This window comes from Pecten maximus, chromosome 9 (assembly GCF_902652985.1).
Source record: "Pecten maximus chromosome 9, xPecMax1.1, whole genome shotgun sequence".
Lineage (NCBI taxonomy): Eukaryota > Metazoa > Mollusca > Bivalvia > Pectinida > Pectinidae > Pecten > Pecten maximus.
Genome location: NC_047023.1, coordinates 12,253,461 through 12,274,532, shown reverse-complemented (window position 1 = coordinate 12,274,532; position 21,072 = coordinate 12,253,461). Strand labels below are relative to the sequence as shown.

At 37.1% G+C, this 21,072-nt stretch overlaps 1 protein-coding gene across 1 annotated transcript in view; it reads right to left on the bottom strand.

The window, feature by feature from the left end:
- Positions 1 to 13,140, bottom strand: part of LOC117334494 (BDNF/NT-3 growth factors receptor-like) — a 102,984-nt gene extending 89,844 nt beyond the window's left edge. The window contains exon 1 of the mRNA XM_033894151.1: positions 11,535 to 13,140. Within this exon, the coding sequence (XP_033750042.1) occupies positions 11,535 to 11,749 (215 nt within the window). The 5' untranslated portion in view covers positions 11,750 to 13,140. The remainder of the gene's footprint in view (positions 1 to 11,534) is intronic.
- Positions 13,141 to 21,072: the final 7,932 nt, after the last annotated feature.

The window sequence follows — 21,072 nt, the reverse complement described above, 5'->3', positions numbered from 1 at the left end:
TGAGGCAAGCGAAATACTTTAATTCAGTTGCATGTCGCTTTCTTGATATAGAACTTTGATTGACTGACGATGACTGATTATCCCCCTGTAAGTATAATGTGACCGGATGGAATATCGAGCTATCGTGGCAAAGCCATGGTAATCCTGATTGATGACACTCCAAACGTAGCCCTATCTTTCCTTTGAGAAGGAAAATCTCAAACAAGTATTTTTTTATCGTGACTTTCTAGACTCTCTAGACAGGCAAGGGAATATAATGACAGGTGTCTATAGAACAACAGTCAGTCTCATATCATGACGGATTCTAGAGGGACACCAACAGTCAGGGTCATATAATGACGAATGTTTAGAGTGACACCAACAGTCAGTGTCATATAATGACGGATGTCTAGAGGGACAACAACAGTCAGGGTCATATAATGACGGATGTCTAGAGGACAACAGTCAGTGTTATATAATGACGGATGTCTAGAGGGACACCAACAGTCAGGGTCATATAATGACGGATGTCTAGAGGACAACAGTCAGTGTTATATAATGACGGATGTCTAGAGGGACAACAACAGTCAGGGTAATATAATGACGGATGTCTAGAGGACAACAGTCAGGGTCATATAATGACGGATGTCTAGAGGACAACAGTCAGGGTCATATAATGACAGGTGTCTAGAGGGACAACAACAGTCAGGGTCATATAATGACAGGTGTCTAGAGGGACAACAACAGTCAGGGTCATATAATGACGGATTCTAGAGGGACACCAACAGTCAGGGTCATATAATGACGGATTCTAGAGGGACACCAACAGTCAGAGTCATATAATGACGGATGTTTAGAGTGACACCAACAGTCAGGGTCATATAATGACGGATTCTAGAGGGACACCAACAGTCAGGGTCATATAATGACGGATTCTAGAGGGACACCAACAGTCAGGGTCATATAATGACGAATGTTTAGAGTGACACCAACAGTCAGTGTCATATAATGACGGATTCTAGAGGGACACCACCAGTCAGTGTCATATAATGACAGATGTCTAGAGGACAACAGTCAGGGTCATATATTGATGGATGTCTAGGAGGACACCAACAGTCAGTGTCGTATAATTACAGATGTCTAGAGGGACACCAACAATCAGGGTAATGTAATGATAGATGTCTGAGGTGAAAACAGTCAGTGTCATATTATGACGGATGTCTAGATGACAACGGTCAGTGTCATATAATGACAGATGTCGAATGGACAACAGGTCCCATTTTAATGACCTCTGGGTAACGAGTTCGAAACTTACGTGGGACAGTTTCCAGGTACTGACTGTAGGCCCGTTGTTTTTCTCCGGGTACTCCGGCTTTCCTCCACCTCCAAAACCTGGCACGTCCTTAAATGATTCCAGCTGTCAATAGGACGTTAACCAAAACAAACCAAACCAAACAAACAAAATGACCTGGGTATGTCACGGCATAGGAACAGATCGGAGAAAGAAGACACCATCTTAATCTCACTGCATGTGCCAACTTTGTCTCCGTTGTAGGTTGGGATATTTTCTCCTATCTTGATTGGACATTGGAAAGATAAGGTCAGGACCTTTCCATTGAATGTTGATCAAAGAAAGTGCTGAACCCCATCCAAATCAAAGGTTTCCCATATTCTATATAGACATTGCAGTGACAACAGTTATTTGCTGCTCATGTTCTTGATATCGAACACGATCCCTCCTTTTTGCTATGTAGAATTCTGCCTATGCTTTCTGTTCTTCTCTATGCGTCTCCATGGCAGCCGTACACACGTGACGATTGCTGATGGATAGACGCAGAACTCGTTAAATGAACTCCCTGAGAGGAGCAAACGTTCAACTAAAAAGGTCAAATGTGAAGTAGGGTTCAGGGAGATATTAAAAACACAACCTGATTAAATTGTACTGTTTATCACCAGGTTTGATAATAAAATGTTGCAACAGGTTCGGGAAAACGTGACAAAATCTATACCATGTGGAGATACTATCCATGTCTTTAATATGATTACCAACGTTTGACTTATCTTCAGTATATGCAATAAAACATTTTTTTGTGTACAATGCTTTTGCAGTATTTGTTTAGCTGTAGGTTGTGTTTTAGTAGTTTTACTTAGTCAATCCACCAGATTAAAATTGTCGACATGTCGTGAACAAATCGTACAAAGTGCAAACAGTGTACATATCTGTTGAAGCTATTTGCGTGAGACGATAAATATAGTTTGAGATATTACATTTCAAATTGTTATCACAAAGCAGACCATAAACAAAAACACGGCGTTTGCTGGTGTGAGGACAATTTCTAACATACGAATGGGATTTCCATAGACAACAGGGCCACATTCAAGTGTCAATATATGGCAAATTGTAGTGAAAGAAGTTATAACACTGGACACACAACCACTGCCGTTTAACCGATGACTTTGCACTGGTTACAGCCGACATTCATATACAGCCATGGAAATGCCAACCACAACGATTGGTCAAATTGTCAGAAACTGCAACGATTGGTCATTTGTCATAAATCACAACGATTGGTAAAATTGTCAGACACTGCAACGATTAGTCAATTGTCATAAATCACAACGATTGGTAAAATTGTCAGAAACCATAAAGATTGGTTAAATGTTATAAACCACAACGGTTGGTCAAATGAACAACATCAAGGCTATGTCATTTTTTTTACCAAGCTTAAATCTCAAAACAATAAAAAAAAAAGAATAGACAATGTTCTCAAATGTTGCGACATGAGTTCTTGTCAGATTTGAAATGAACATTTAATTCCCAATGCAGGCGGAAACTCAAATATAAGTCACCTCTAACAAATCGTGCATTGGTTACAAACATGTAGATTCATCAACAGAGTCGAGCACTCCCATTTTAAGAGAGTTTAATGTTATTTCTCAGGGGAGGAGGTTTCATAACTTGTTTAAATATATTGACCCACTACAACAAAAGTACATTCAGCTAACCCGTTCATCCTAAAATACTTGAACATCATCAAGAGAAACAACGTTTATTTATTTTCTGTATGAGTTGTCAGTCTCGTGTAAATGAGAGGCGTGTGCGGTAGACTCTGGTTAAGTGTCGGTACGTGTGGTGCGAAACATTAAACGGATCTTGAGTAGGTACAACACGTCTGTTCTAGGTCATTACATTTCGGTATTTTAAACGTGTTTTTTTACATACTATTACCTCGACGTCAAGTGATGGGCCGTAAACATGTCAATATATTATTGTTGTTTTTTATGTTTAAGTCTTATCAGTAACAAGAAAAAACATTTTTATTGACGGAAGTGTTGTAGTCATACATCACACAGTCGTGTGACAGGAAGGACATAGTTTTACTTCCGCCATACGACTTCCATACTCCGTCATTCCGACGGGTAAGGGAGGGTTTTATAGCAGTGGGAGATAATCAGTTTCATAGACTACCTTCTGTGTGACAGATGCATGTATAAAATCGTGTGTAGGTGTGCTAGAGGAGTGTTTATTGGTGGATGTTAATGTGGGTAAGAACTTCAATGTATCAGATTTGGGGTAGGGGGACGCTAGAGGAGCGTTAATCGTTGGGTGTAAATGTGGGTAGGGCCTTCAATGTATCAAATATGGGTTATGCTACAGGGATGTTCATCGGTGGGTGTAAGGGTAGGTAGGGCCTTCAATGTATCAGATTTGGAGGTTAGCTAAAGGAGTGTTTATCGGTAGGTGTAAGGGTGGGTAGGGCCTTCAATGTATCAGATGTGGGTGTGTGCTAGAGGGTTGTTTATCGGTGGGTATAAGGGTGGGCAGGGCCTTCAATGTATCATATATGGGTGTGTGCTACAGGGATGTTCATCGGGTAAGGGTAGCGAACATTTTCAACGTTTTAGCTATATAAAAAAGAGCTGAACCTACGCGGGTGTGATTGAGGAGTGTTTACAAGTGAGTTAAGGGTAGGGTTCACCTTCTACGACTCTGCAGTTTAGCTATGTAAAGGAACTGAACCTATCTAGACGGGGTAGAGGATTAGTGTTAACCAGTAAGTTAAGGGTAGGTTTGGTAGAGGAGGGGTCATCGGTAGGTGATTTACCTGGTATTTGTGGGTACTCAATGATGATGAGTATTAGTGTTTGTAACATGTGTTCTTATATTTGTATTAAAACCGTGCGGTGGATGCGCTTTAGACAGATCCCATGCAAGTTTAATCATTGATACAGAATGCATCATTAATGTTACTATAAATCACAATTTCAAAATAACGCTTGTAAATGTACGATTTCTTCATCTCCTTATCCACATCAAAGAGATAGTTTGCACATACATCAAATGCATAAAGAGTTCGCTATCAAATTTGACGTCTTAAATATACTGTAACGATTCTGCATGACTAGTCCTTCTGTAATACAGGAATGGTGCCGAACATTCCCAGAGGCATTTGCTCCGAGCTTTTCTTTGAAATTACTGTCATTACGATGGACAGACATGCGATGTAGCGATCTACCATGGTGATTACGACTTCAACGAGTTTAGTTAGGGTCAACATATTCTGAAACGTATTTGCAGCAAATAGGATCCACGCTTAAATGTGCTATTTTCTTTATTGGATAATCGATTTGGCGGCATGAAAAATACTGTTTTGTAGGAATGCAGAATATTTTGTATTGTAGAATTTGCTTTTTCCTGATTTGAGGTTGCATCTAATAGCCGATGCTATGTATGAGGAACATTACAAAGATGACAATTTTATAACTTTGTTTGTTTGCTGGGTTTATCATTCTGTGGACAGCTAGGGTCATTTTGAAGTGGAGTAGTTAGTGACTACCTCACTGAACTGCAAAGGGAGTCCCGTTGCATGTCATCCAGAGCAATTAGGGTAAGGAGTCTTTCCCATGGACGCAAAAACGGTAGCACAGACCGGACCGTTTCTCAGCTTCCCGAGAAACATAATCAATACGTCTAGGGAGAGTCGATCCACGCACCTCGGATCTTCACCCGAGATTCGGACGGCGCTCTAACCAAACTTATCTAATGTCAGGGTTAGCACCGTGTGGTGCAGAGGCTCGTTGGTTAGTGAATTCGCATGTCAACAAGACTGGGCCGGCGTCTGATTTCTCTATGTACAGGTACCCTATATAGTTCATCCCGGTACCCGGTACCTCCCTCTCTATGGAAATAACACAATGTGCATTTTTTAGACACTACAAATTAAAAAATGGATGCATACATACTAAACAATGAAATTAAACTATAATGGTTTATAAGAAATTTGCATGAGCGCCGCCATGTTTAAATAAGATCTTCTTGCCAACTTCATATCACGTATTCATTCTTTGTGTCCTTGGTTTATAAGTTATTTTTTTAATATAGAAGAGATCTATAAAAATAATCCCTAATAGATTAAAGACGTACGAAGGGAATACAAATAAATGCGTCATGTGACACAGACATATTTGGTGTCGCATTCCTCACATTCCCGTGATAATTTTATCCATTTAAACAGTTGTTTGTGAATTCTAGTTTAGCCTCCCGGCAGTATATTCTATTTTCTTTGGAGCCTTTTAATCTCATCAATAGATTATAAGTGCGTTACAGCAGTGTCCCTGAGTGCAGATGAGATTTGTATAGGTATATTACTTATAAATATATATATATATATAATTGTATTGTGTGGGTATTTATGTTCTCTTACGCCAGCTGACACTATGTAACACTGAAACTACTGGTATACTTACCCAGTGTACCATACCACGCCTGTTTTACACAATACTAATTGAAAATGACATGAGCTCAAGGCTATGTTTATTTCTTGCTGTGATTGTCGTAGTCACAACAATATATATATATAGTCGGTATAGATTGAGATACAATGTTGACTACATGAGCAACATAAGGTGGTATATATATATATACATGTATATACATACACACATAACAACAGATGAAGAATTTAAATAGTCACGAATTTTTTTTTCTACAAACCAGACGTCGACGGTAGTAACCGACAATTGAAAGGAGAACGCGGAAAAGAAGGGTAAGGGAAGAAGAAAGAATAAATAAGATATATATCTTTATTATTGATACACAAATGCATACACACTGCAGGGCACGACAAATATGTATGTACTGTTTATTTGCTTTATATATAAGTTTTACTTATATTGCCAAACCCATGTGTATGCTTATATTGTGTATTGACCTCAAATGATTTATATATGATAATTTTTGGAAATAGCACTAATGGAGACCAAGAGATGAAAAATACACAACTTTCGTTATGTTGTTATTTTTATCTGTACCAATGACGCAATGTTTACAAACAAACAAACAAACAAACAAACAAAAACTAAAACAAAAACAAAACAAAAAAAAACAAAACAAACAAACAAACAAACACAAAAACAAAAACAGTATCGGAAGGTGAGGTACACATGTGTTTATAAGAAAACAACATACTTACATACAAGTGCGTACATGTTTTTACACACACCTAAAACCCTATACACAGCTAAGATCTGTTTCTTCTCTGAACTAAAGGATTAAAATAAATTGAGTTTTCGTTTAAGTGGCGAACCGCATCAATAGTTAATTACATTTGTGAGATACTGTATCAACAATACTTGAATAACAATGACATTGGGCCACTTCTAAATAATTACACTCAAGTCTAAAAAATAAAACGGGATTAAGGCTGTCGATAAACACGACTCGCTGCACATCCTTTACATTTTAACTAGAGCAGAAATCGACGAAGAATAATCCAGTGAAATTATGTACGCGAGAACCCTGCCGTAAAACACCAATCTAATTACGATGGGTGCCTAAGTGTAAAACGCTATCCTCCATCTAATACCAAAGTCGTTATTCCTTCCTATTTAATCAACTTTTAAACTCTGGTCTCGATGAATTGATCTCTCACATCTGTGTGGTATTATGACACTTGTTTATGTACGTCAAGTACAAAACCATGGAAAAATATACCGTGTTGGTACGTAGGAATGTCGACACATCGTATACAAATGTATGGTCCAACTCACATACATAAGGATGTTGACATAATGTTTATAAAAGTGTTCAACATTCGTGTGAACAGGTAAATCTAAGTGTTTTTTCCTATCCTGCCTATGTCACTATAGAGTCTACAATTTGTTGATATTAATATTATGATTGGTTCATATATTACGTATATCATTTACTGCTTGTAACAAACCTCTAATATATGACATATGAATAAGAAACCTATAAAGTTCAGGAGTGACCCGATGAAGGATTTAAGGAATGTGTTTTTTGTGGACAATGGATAAGTGACGTGTATTGGATGTGTGGCTAGAATGTGCCATGCATTAATTTTTAGTTAGTTTTATTTAAGTGTATTTAAAGTTATATATTGTGTACATCTTTTATGAACCCTTATTTTAAGTACATCTTAATGCAGCAACATTCATCTTACTCTTAGATCTCTATATTTCGTCCTGTAATTCATCTTTGCTTTTCTGTCTTTATAATCATTATAAGTATACTGTGTCGCTATCACAATCTTTGTAAATCTTGTGCCTAATTCAATTGTATCTAAACAATGAAATACGTTCAAATCCAAATAAATGTATGGTCCTATCCACATATATCAGAATGTTGAAATATTGTTTACAAATGTATGATCCTGTCCCCATATATAAGAATGTTAAAATACTGTTTATAAATGTATGGTCCTATCCACATTTATAAGAATGTTGATATACTGTTTATAGATGTATTGTCCTGTCCCCAAATATAAGAATGTTGAAATACTGTTTATAAATGTATGGCCCTATCACAGGCGCCGCTTCTAGTTAGTATTTCTTTTTAAAAAACTTCGATTCACTTTGAATTTAAGTTCAATCCGACTAGAATATGAAATTCACACAAACTTCAGTAACGACATTGCCTTAAAATCCTTAAATATCAATGCAAGCTATTCTTTTGTCGTGTGATAATTTTTTAAAGCAGACAAAATTGCCAATATAGTAAGAGTATGGGCGAATTTTTTTTTCTATAAATACCAACAAAAAGCAGACGCCCGTGGTCCTATCCACATAAATAAGAATGTCGGCATAATGTTTATAAATGTATGGTCCTATCCACATACATATATGTTGCAATGCTACCATACTGTTTTAAATGTACGCTCCAATTCTCGTACAAGATTTTTCATATGAGGATAATGCCTTGAACATGTTAAAATCGTCTATCTTGTACTCGTCAATGACGGTCACTACGAACACACAGACGGGAATACAGACGAAAATTCAAACGGGAATTCGTGATGGAGAAGATTTAAGTAATAGAGGAGGGTGTATTGGAATCATAAATAAAACCAATTCCTCTTTCTTAAGATATGGGGTCATTTTTAAAGGAACATTGGCTATGGTTTGTAATCCGAGATGTAAACATGGCATCAGGGTAGTGAAGTAAACTTCCTGGTTGCGGCTTGATGCAATATCTTTATCATTTCCTTGAAAAATGTATTGTTTTTACCAATGAGGGAAAAAAGGCACAGATTTCATTTAATGCTGATATACCGGTGTGAGAAACATATATGTCTTAAATTCGACACAAGCTTTCCTTTTAATCGGATTTAACAATGTAATACTTTAAATTATTGATTATAACACGGAAAGGAATAAAAGGCTAATTCTATGACACAAGCAAATCTTGTATCGCTTCAATAAATACAAATGTGACACTTCGCAGTAAATTATACTCATTTATCAGCTGCTGACAGTGACATTGGTACCACCCATACAAATTGCTTTTTTTTTTTTTTAAATTGTAGCTTGATGCATGTAGGATGGCTAAATTATAGGCTTTGCACATAAATGGTAAATGCTGTCTGATCCAAACAATATGGTAGACAGAATCAATAAAGCAATGTATGATACTTCAGTTACATTATAAAGGATGAATAGGGATAAAGATATTAAAGTATTTTGAATGGCAAATCGATTCCTTTACTAAGTTAAACACATACTAACCTAAAATGAATATTTGGACGATCATTCTTAGAACTGGGCATAGCCCGACCCTATTAATATATTTGTGAGAAAATTCTACATAACTTGTGTCCTACAGCACGACCCTACAAAGTATATCCTTAAGAATATTTGAATCTTACACGACCTAAGTGAGAATAATTCCGACTTACATATACATATAGCACTGCAATTATAGCCGTGGAATGCGCCTCTTTAGCCAAGTCTGCAAACCATAGCCACTAGATGCACTTCTACAGCCCAATCGACAAACCATAGCCACTAGATGCACTTCTACAGCCCAATCAACAAACCATAGCTACTAGATGCACTTCTACAGCCCAATTAACAAACCATAGCTACTAGATGCACTTCTACAGCCCAATTAACAAACCATAGCTACTAGATGCACTTCTACAGCCCAATTAACAAACCATAGCTACTAGATGCACTTCTACAGCCCAATCAACAAACTATAACCATGATATGCGTTTCTATAGCCCAGTCTACAAACTATAGCCGTGAGCTGGGCCTCTATTGTCAAATATACAAACTATAGCCGTGAGCTGGGCCTCTATTGTCAAATATACAAACTATAGCCGTGAGCTGGGCCTCTATTGTCAAATATACAAACTATAGCCGTGAGCTGGGCCTCTATTGTCAAATATACAAATTTTAGCCGTGAGCTGGGCCTCTATTGTCAAATATACAAATTTTAGCCGTGAGCTGGGCCTCTATTGTCAAATATACAAATTTTAGCCGTGAGCTGGGCCTCTATTGTCAAATATACAAATTTTAGCCGTGAGCTGGGCCTCTATTGCCAAATCTACAAATTTTAGCCGTGAGCTGGGCCTCTATTGCCAAATCTACCACTTTTAGTCGTGAGATACACACCTCTATTGCCCAGTATGTAAACCTTCGCCGTGAGATGCGCCACTAAAGCCTAATCTACAAAATATAGCCTTGAGATGGGCCTCTATACCACAGTCTACTCAAGCCATGGAAACAATTTTATATAACGCGAACCTACATGTATACCCAAACTATATAAACTATATTTTTGAGAGAACAAATCAACATTACTTGTGGCTTTTATAAGAATCGTAAGAGGCGCCTAAATTTGAGATATTATCCTCGCTCTTCTTTTTAAGCAACTTGTTTTTTCTTTTGGTCTTTTGACGAGCGTTCGCATCTGTGAGTAAGGCTTTTGGTTCTGTCGACTGGTCGAGACATACAAAGTCTATAGTTAAATGGCAGTGGCTACTCCTGTTTATCGCTCAGCATTTTTGGCAATGTGACAACTGGTTTGCCCGTTGTCAGTACGTATGACCGGGTGAGGCGACCTGCTGGGTGTCTTCGACAGTACATTTGTATGCTTCAGTAGCAAGAGTAGGTCGTAAATGTATGCATGGAGTCACCTGCCCGACCACGTGGGCTTTATCCGGGTACTTCAGTTTCCTCCCACGCTAAGCTTCCATCCTTGCCAACAAGCGTGGTTTATATAAGTTGATATATAACGTGTTTCGCAATTGTTATAAAATAGATAAAGCTTACTTTATATCTGTAGGAATAATTCAGCATTATGTATCCCTATAGTCCGACCCTATACATTGCATTATATTTACGAGGGCCATTAAACATAACGTGTTCCTATAATAAAAGTCGGATATCCAAGGGAATTATCTCCACGTGTAGAATAACAGGAAATTCACCCGATGTCCTGGAGCATGTGCCTGGACGCAGTCAATGAAAGGCATATGGGACAGAGCGGCGAGTCGGTGATCCATCATCCTTTAGAGAAAGTTTCAGCTTTCTATTTTCGTGTCGTTCTTTATATAACCCATGATTATCATCGACATCAAGATGTATACAAGCACAGGAATGACTAGATCGATACTCTATTAAGATAGCATGGATTTATACAACTATTGCGATTGTTGCTCTCAAATGCATCAAAATCTCCCTGTCAAATGACTGACAATCTTGAAAGTAATTCAAAAGTCAGCCATATACGATATTTTTATGTCGTTGCGATGAAAGATTTTAGAAATTAAAATACAACGATACATTTTCAGAAGCGATATATTTCCTGTTATCGATTTGCTGGCAGAGAACTATTCCACGAGTAATTATTGCTATATTTTCAAGTATGAAATCATTATGCAGTCCAAATAAAATTCAGTTGATTTATTGATAAACAGATGTTCATAATATTGGAATATATTCATTTTGAATTAAGCACGAAATGAAATATGAAGAAATGTTGCTGTCAACATAAATTCTCTGCATATCATACAGTATTATCGAGCTGATGTTTTTAAAACGTCCTACTTGTGACCGTTAATTACATTATATTTCGTCAAGTCAATTTAGAAGGCAATTTGTGTAAGCGTACCGAAAATTCAAAACCCGGGACAGAAAGCTGTGGTTTTTTTTTGGTCGAACGTAACACAAGCATTGCTGGTTTAGACGTAAAGTAATTTGGCCCAGTGCCCCAGTAACGCACGTGCAGAAGATAAGATAATTGTACTTACAACTCTTCCACGTTTTCCATCTCCTCCGTTGATGACATGACTGGAATGGAGTCGATTGTGTTTACTAGTTTACATTCCATGACGATTTTGTGATTACCAGCTTCGACATATCGACACTGACAATGTTCGGCACAGTCGAGTAATGTTGATCCAACTATCGAAAGTAAATAAAACCATAACACACTCCTAAGCTGTTTTCCTGTGTACGTATCCATCACGAAAATATGACACACGAATATTTTTTGATTAGTAGTATGTGTTTAAAAAATAAACGTTTTCCAGTGTGAAATTCCTCTTACAGCAAGGTTAGCGGCGATTACGTGTGTAGTCCTGAAAATTTAAGAAAAGTTTAAAATGTACGTTTATAAAAAAAAAAAATATTCTTGTAAAAATACACATTCCTAATATCCTCGTAAATCAATGGTAAACGTTCGGCATCAAATGAAAATAAGATACGGTGCTTCTGTCAATGGCGTTTTAAACACATCTTGATAAGTCGCTGTAGCGAAATGTTTGTAAATATACTCGCTTATACACATGGAATGTTCGCGTAGTAAAACTTCAGGCGAAAGCTCTTGTATCCTGCGGTGAAGCAACACTATGATTGTATGTCAAGATATTGTTCCGTCAAGGTACAAGCTGACCACGGTCAGTGGTAATACAGCTCACAATGCTGTTACTTATATACACCTCAGTAGAAACTCCGACAGCTGAGCGATAAAGGTGTTTCCATTTCAAAGCAAACACATGGAAATTATGTATGCGACTGATTGAACTATGAATATTCAATTAGTTGACTTTGAATGAAAGACTTTCACTTTTTATATATAAATCACCGGTATATCGTCTGATCACACACTACGTATATATATAAAATATTGAAATAACAATCACAGATATGTTGATTTAACTTATTTACCAGGGTTTGTTGTTTTGTTTGTTAAATTCCAGTAATATAAATATCACAGAGATCCATACATTACACCACACAGCCAACAGTCGACCATTTTAATTGATGTCTATCTCCAACCCTCAGACTATTATCTGGTGGCTGTTCGGCCATGCTAAACATCTGGGGTCAATTATAACAGGATATCGCCCTCGGGTTACCGTCATTTTAAAGCCAGCTCCGGACGTTTGTGTTCTGTCCATTACACTGCACCCTTGTGACAGTCCGGATTCAGGTTTCAATCAATATTGGATAGCGCCATCTGTTGGCATGGCGAAACAGGCGAAACAGGCGAATTCGACATTTTCTGGTACAGGATGAATGGGAGCAGAGGTAGGTTACGCCGGCTCTCTCGATAGTCATGCGTAGATGTGTATTGATTTTTACATCATTCTAGATGAGATCTTTCCAGCTTTCATCCCAGATAACGAAGGACTGGTACAGTTTATATAGTGTAATCCATTCACCGTGACAGACAGTATCATCACCATCAAGTAACTTCATAAACTAGAGTGTGTCGTGGACGTGGAATGCTCTCTTCAAGTCAGAATTTCGAAATGTTATCCAGATACTGGGAACACTCTGAAATGGTCAACAATATGCCTTGATATCTCAATTCTAACCAGTATGATTTTGTATCGATCGTTAGTATCACAGAGACCAATATCTTGTTCTCTGTCAATTTCGGTCAAAAATGTATGTATGTATATTTAGTAGTGTTACTGGTAAATCAATATTGTGTCGGCAGCCATAAATACTGCCTCCCGTTCTCACACCCACCTGTCTCGGCAGTCAACGCGATACATCTCGGAAATGGAGTAGTTTAGGAAATTGTGTATCACGATATAGCAATATTTTGATAATGCTTGTTTGTAACAGATGCTTGATGATAATAAACAAATAAACATATAAATAATCTTGTTGACGCACCCGTATGCGGAGGTTGCACATGTCAATCTACGCCAACATAGGCGTGATGAAGATAGTAGTTATCTGAAAGTGTATATACATGTTAAGCCCAGCCCGAAGTCGTCTACTGGGACATAGTCTGGTGCATGGCCATAACATGGATTAAAGAGGTCATACGGTGCTTTTGCAGACTTTTATTGTACTTTACGACATCACAACATTTCTGTTCATTAGATTTTATCATCAACGGACAACTAAGGCAGTTAGAACACTGGTGGCTTCCATATGTTTGTGTTTGACTTCAGCTTTTATAGTGCCATCCTGCTGAAATGTCGGAAGCATGTGAAGCGATACCTAGGGTGTCGCTCTTTTACAAATACACGGCGCTCTCTTGATTCATAATCATTACTTGAGTCATTTAAAACTGTAGGTCTTCAGTTCAGGCCATCTACTACCGAAACATTATATGTTTTTTCAGTTATTTAGAAGAAATGATTTTTTTTTTTTTTTTTTACAAATGACCCCTTTTACTTTGGCTATCGGCAAAGGTCTGTAAATAGAGGCATTTCTGTTTATTTATATGAATCATTTGAGAGTTTCAATAGTCAAGACCATTTGGACATCACGCTTTTATCCCAGAAGATTAATAAGAAACCATTTGAGTGTTTTAGTAAACTTCACCCATGTCAACCCATTTTAAAGCCATTTATTTCGGAATATTTGGCTCTTCGTCATTAGGAAGATAATGTCGAGGAGGAGGGGGGTGGGGAGGGGGTAACCTCACGAGGCGGCTGGCCAGCATCCCGTCCGGGGACTTAATGGTGCCTTTTGTTCGTATTTAGATAGGATAGTCCTTCCATGATCTATCATTATTCCAATCATTAACACCAAAATAATTCACGCTCAAATGTTTTACTTCCATTTTGTCACGAGAAATCAAATCATGTATCTGGATTCGTCATTTACTGGTCAGTACGTCAGATATTCATCAATTTTTTTTTTTTTTTTTTTTTACTTTTTATCACATTTCACTCCGATGGTGAGTATTGAGGTTATTGGTTATATCACTTTTATGACTTTATCATTTTTTGTTTGTTTGTGTGTTTTTTTTTTTGTTAAGTTTTTAACGACATTATCCTTGTTAGTGACAATGCATGCACACAAAACTTCAAACGTACTGGTCAGTACATCTGACGACTGAAAAAGATACAGAATTCAGAACAAATATTGAATATTAACATTTCTTGACTTTAAAAACATTGTTCACATACTTCAGAAAAGTATGTACAAGCACGTGCTTATGTGCTTACACGCCATTTACGGCACGCGCCTGGTGGCAGTAGTCCGTGAACAATTTAAGGAGGCGCCTAAATTGGTACCTTTATCTCTTCATTTTTTCTAAGCAGAATTTGCTTCAAAAATATCTTCTTTAATTGTATGGGTGAGTGCATAACTTCTTTGTAAAAAATTGGAAGTGTCAAAAGAGACCTTTGGAACGAAGTTGTAGTTTGATGAGAATAGCATTCAAGGTAGGAATCGTGGAATGGGACTAGCAGGCACTGTTCTTACGTCCTTCCTGTAGGAACAGACCAGAGTAAAAAAACGCCTTTTAATATCAATCGTCCGAAATTAGGGGCAAAAAGTTTGGAAATCAGAACGGAAAACAATGGTTAAGACAAGAATAAAGGGAAGTGCATTGATATATATTTTTTTACCATTTTATTTTTTTAACGGAAGTTAATGTATTTGAATTAAGATGTTTCTACGGCATGTCATTTTAAATGTGTGATTGAGTACATATCAAAAATACATCAAATGCATACGTAGCAAAAATCCCGGAAGCGGATTTTTTTTATGTTTCCTGGCGATGGACAATGAAAGTAAGGCGATAATGAATCCCGACGGTACATACTGTACTTGCTCTGATTCACTCATTCGGATAATATCAGGAAATAGCTCAATTGTTTATCCGCACTTGCATGTCTGATAGGTTTATGATGCTGGTCCCATGGGAAGGGCGGACAGTCGTTTTCCTATATAAATGTATGACAGACTGCCCGCCGTTTACCAATCCTGATGAAGTAAGTTTATAATACTTGACATTAGTTCCCAAAGGGCCTATAAAACAGTGTCGTTCTATTCTGTTAGGACCAATGTGACTCAAAAGTAAATATCGCCCGTGTGACGTCACAGTCCGGAACATCAATATAGGATCCGCCAAATTAAATCAGCCTCGTCATGTTATAACAAAAGACAACACACCTTGTTTTTCAGCTACCGTCGTCAATATTTCAAGTTGAGCATGAGTAACAATTCAGGATTGACAGAAGCACAAAGGTTACAAAATATATAATTCATTAGATATAGAGTTTAATGATATATGAGGCTTTTATTGTTTTCATACTCAACAACCGGAAGGGGATTGTTTACAGGAGAGCTAATTTTACAGAGAAGCCTGCCCCGTTCCATTTTTTATTAGCTCTACTACCATATTTTGTATGTTCTTTACTTTATTTCAACCTTTTCGCACATAGAAATATTATAATTTTTGGTTTACATAATTTCCGTTTTGGTTGTAGTTTTTTAAAGTCTAGACTAAGGGTCAAAAATTGAAAAAATGGCTCTTAGTTATATTTCTCATAATAAATTTATTATCTTTCCTGTTAAATTAAAATAGAATAAGAAAAAAAATCAAATATTTTATTACAAAAAAAACTGCATGTTACGTTAAAATGCGGATGTATTACATTCCAAGCTTAAGAAATGAGATTTCCCTAGCTTAATAATGTTGGATGCAATACACATTTCTCCTGCCCAGTCCACCCTTCAAAGATCCAATCTGCATATAGCAGCTGATGGTATCGTCTAGGCATAGACCTGGGTATTCCCTGGTGAGTATGTTCATATGTTTATCTAATGAAATTCTCCATTAATCATTCAAATGCGACACTAATATAGGCGTAAGACTTTTGAATCCATGACCAAACTCGGGCGTTTTTTTACTATTTATTTGTTTTAAATCAAAAGTAATAAAAAGTACATTTTTAATGTTTGTTTACCTAAAAACAATGTTATATGTTTCGCTTTAATGATTATTCCTTCGTTTCGGTATATGTTTTATTACATAGTATAACGTAGGTTCGTGTTAGTTAATTGGCCTCGACATTTTATTATACATTATATACTATGTAGTTCCGTTATTGACAGTAATTGTCCAAAGATAGAACATAATACACGTGTACAAGAAAAAATGTAAAAGTAGAAGTACAAGAAATGTAAATAATCCACAATATAGATGGCTCTTAGTTTACTTTAAACAATATTTTATTAATATTCAAATACTTACACACAACATCACAATACCAATCATATATACATATAGGATTGGAAACAAGTTAAAAGCTGATACTAGTTTAGATGGTTCTTGTATACACTGATTCAATAATGGATGATGTCTGCAAAGACAGGACAAACACGTACAGCCATTGGTCAAAAGAGTTGCATAAAATATCTTCGAAAAAGAAATCAGCCCGAATAAGAAAAATGTCAATAACCAGGGGGAAATGAACCACCGCAAACAATGTTTTTGTTGACAGTTCAGGATGTAAGGAATTGATCACACAAAAATCTGTCTGTATCTCATCACATTTATACCTACTGGGACATAATCCTTGTTGTTGCCAAAACATGCAAGACGCCACCTGATTACTCTCGCAGCCTATGGTGTCCTGCTTCATCACGCGCATACTCCAGTCACCTTATTGGCAACGACTTTAATCCTTGTATAGAGGTTGTGCTAGAGGGGCGAGAATCATTTGATTCTCAGTTATCTACAAAATGGTCTGAAATAATCAATGACCTGTTGGGAGTGTCGCATATTCTGTTACAGAACCAGTCAGGATTTGCCCAACGCCTTTCTCCTCTCTAGGACTCCGATTGTAAAATGAGGACCCCTGGGCAGGTTGGTCAGAAGATCAGGCCTTCAAGATCCTTCAAATACCACATATGATGCTTCATTGCTGTCTTGGGTAAACAAAAATAAACAGATTTTTCCTGGAATCAGTGTTCACTCTTTGGTATTTCCAATTCTTGTTATTAAAAACATTTCGCTTAATAGTACAGGCATTTGACAAGACTACTACTGCCATATTGCCCAGTCGGTCAAAGAACGATGGAAATGTGTAAGCAAACACCCAGCAACCTGAATTCCCTTGGATATTACAGAAAGCTAGACAATCCTAAACCATTGCAATCACGAGGATACAAGTTAAGATAGAGCTTGAAATTGAATGAAGTACCTGGTTAATATAGAACCTTTGTCGATCAATTGTTTGGAACACAACTTCAAATCTTGATCCCTAATTGATGTGACAGTCATCAGTATAAGGATATATAATCTTGTGTCTTCCTAAAGATTACACCTTTCTGCCTAAGCTGTTAAATGTTAAATGCACAAATGAACCTAAAAATAGTAACACGCTAATTTTGAATGACGAATAGAAGTTCGTAATCGACAAAATGTTCAACCAATAAGATCTTACGGTGGCCATCTTGGATTTTTTAAAAGAAAAATATTTTCATAAATCTTTTGTGTTGACTGCCTTCATATTCCTATATATATAGCGTATTTGACAATGTTGTTGTTTTTGTTAGTTTTGGCATATCATCATGAATGTAGGCATTTTAATAATAAGGTCATTACATCCATATTCATTATCAATAGTTCAATATGTAACATTTACAGGTCAAATATTCTGTTTATCCAACACTCTTAAGATAGTTTTTTACTGCGAAAAACTCAGATCTTTGTCTCAAAAGTTCTGACTAGAAATTACTTTTTGTATTTGTTTTATCTATATCTAGAATTTCATGTTAGAAACAATTTTTACGGCAAGTTGACTAGATTATTAATTGTAAATCTAGCAAAAGTTGTTTTTGTTTTTCTCTAAAAATGTAACATTTTCTGTCATGTGTCACTTTAATGCGCCATAAGAACGAAAGTGGATGTTTAAATAAATTTTACTTAATAAAGTTGTTACAACAACGGTAGGGGCACACTGCCAAAAGAAAATTCACAACAAATGGGAAGCCATTTTGGAAAACCAACCTTTCAAATGAAACTAATAAAAATGGGTAAGCATGGTCTTTTTTCCGTTTTGAATCTATGCGAGGACAGCTTTCTCTTGACGATGTTTCTGTCTTGGATAGGATGTTGTAAATTTCAGTTGTACTTTTACAAAGTTTGTTGCTTGACTCGAGAGACCAGTTTTGCTGCCACTTAATTTGAATAGCTGTACAAATAACATGTTTGAAATCTGTGAATGGTAGTTTGATATTTGTTGGCGATTTAAAGCATTTTTTCTTCCCTGTCAACAAGTTCGTTGTCTTTAATTCAGACATTGCTCGGAATCCATGGTAAAGTTATTTTGCATTCCTTTAAATGAAAAGAGATATTAAAAGACAAGGTTCGGTACGAGTGGTCGTAAGATACCATTACTTTAGAATTTGAAGGATAGATAGAGAGTCAGAACAAATAATTAATAAGGTTGTCTTCGATATCGCCGAGGGCCAACCAAAAGCACGTGCTTCGGCGGAAATATGGAGGCGCCCTCTGGTAGTCGAACTAAGGTGGAAGAATTAATAGTACCGCAGACAAAAAACCTATAACTTTTACAAGTATTGAATTTGTACACATTTTATGGTATAAATCTTTTTATTCCCCAGTTAGACTCATACTAACGTTTTTAGTGCCTACTTACGCATGTCGGGCAGTTTTTCTCTTCTTCCACATGATTTATATATCGTTGGGGATTTCACCACGTTTGTAATCACTTAAATATGTCAGTTTTATGCCAATGGTTTGATAAAGTTTCCAGTTTTTCTCGCAATGCATTTTAGAAGAGTAAGCAATGTCCCATAAGGATATTATACATGTAACCATTACTCGTGACAAAGACAATGCAGCCATATAATATTTATTTACTCTAGAACATGTCTGGCGGCTGCCACCTTCTTTAAAGTCAGGGTTTTAAGGCTTAAACAAAGTTTCTGCCAAAGTATGCATTTGTAAAGTCTTAAAGGTGAGTAACACATTTGAATTTGTGAAAATCTGTAACAACTGATTCCAGCCAGCAGTGTCATCGTCGGTTGGTTGTTGTCATGACCGGTTGTATGTTACGGTTTAAAATTCCGACCAACATACATATTGTATCTATGCCATGTTAAGACGGATGTTTGACTATGGTCTTATATTGTTATTTAACTCCTATCAACGACTACAGTTATTTAAGGACCTCGTCCATATTCCTAGTGATGGCGAGAGCTGATGTCTGCTTTATAGTGCTACATAAGATGGTCGGGCGGCACAATTTCATTTCACCTAGGCGGCAGGAGTTCGATTCCCAGACCTGACTTGAAAACATATAGGGTCACCTGCCGAACCATAGTAAGACCCCTCAACTGCTTTCATCTGGGACAACACGAGTGATGAATATAAGTTGATATAACCTGTTTCGTAATTGTTTTCACTGCACCATACTGCCGAAGATAACCAGCAAGACACCCCACCTGGTCACATTATAGTAACATGTACAGTGGGCAAACCAGTTGACTGCTGAGAGATAAGCGAGAGTGGTAACCTAGCTACTTAGATCCAGTAGGGCTAGGCGTCGCCTTTATAGAGTGTCTCTTCACTACCGCCTCATGGCACAGACACAGTGGTTTGACAGGTATCTCGCCTAGGAATAAATAACCGAACCCAAAGTGGGAAATCGAAAAGGAAGAAAGTAAAAATGAAATAGTATGGCCCTAAATCAAAATTTAAATGTTAAAGGACAGATACCTCAACCCCTTATTTATGTTTTACATGCTGAACATTGTGAAACTTATTGAATTATGGGGCTATTTTACCTCCTGTGCGGTAAATTGTGTGAATACTGGAAATAATGAAATTTATTGAATTGACAGACGTTTTAGAGTGACATCATACGATATCGTCTATATCGTCAGTCGGCTAACTAACCGACTTTATAGGTGAAGGTAATGTCTGGACCCGAATTTGTAGACTTAATTTGGATGGACGCTTAGCACCTAGGTCTAAAGCGAAGCTGTGTTAAGCGAAACATTATCGGATATTTCGCTCCATTAATGTAAATTTTCCCAATGTGTTGCCCGATTTGTTTTCGTTTTGAATCTTATTGTTACCCTGATTTGCTTCTTTTCCCAGCGCAGACCAGTAGTTTTCGGACAGCAGGCACAGATTTGAATTTTCCATCAGCTCATCTGAAAAAACTAAAAGAGACAGTAAATAAAAAAAAGGAAAAAGAGGATGCGCGATGATGTAAAAATCAGCACGAATCAGAAAGGTTGTTAACACCGACAAGAACGTTTGCCGATCATTATTCTTTGAAGTTCGTGCGTCATATTTAAGCTTTACTTTCTAGTAGAAACTCTGCCAAGACCCTTATTGTTGCCGGGCGGTAAAGCTTTGTATCGACCAAATCAATAGAATAAGTCCCCTGTGAGGAAGGCTAATGGTTCTGTCACCTGGTGTATGGTGCTGGATACTGTCTGTTTCACGTTCAAGTTGGCGGTAAGAACTGTTTGGCCCGTTAACAGTACATTTGTATATTCTGACAAGGTGAGGTGTCTTGCTGCCGTTTATGTGCAAAATTTATTTCT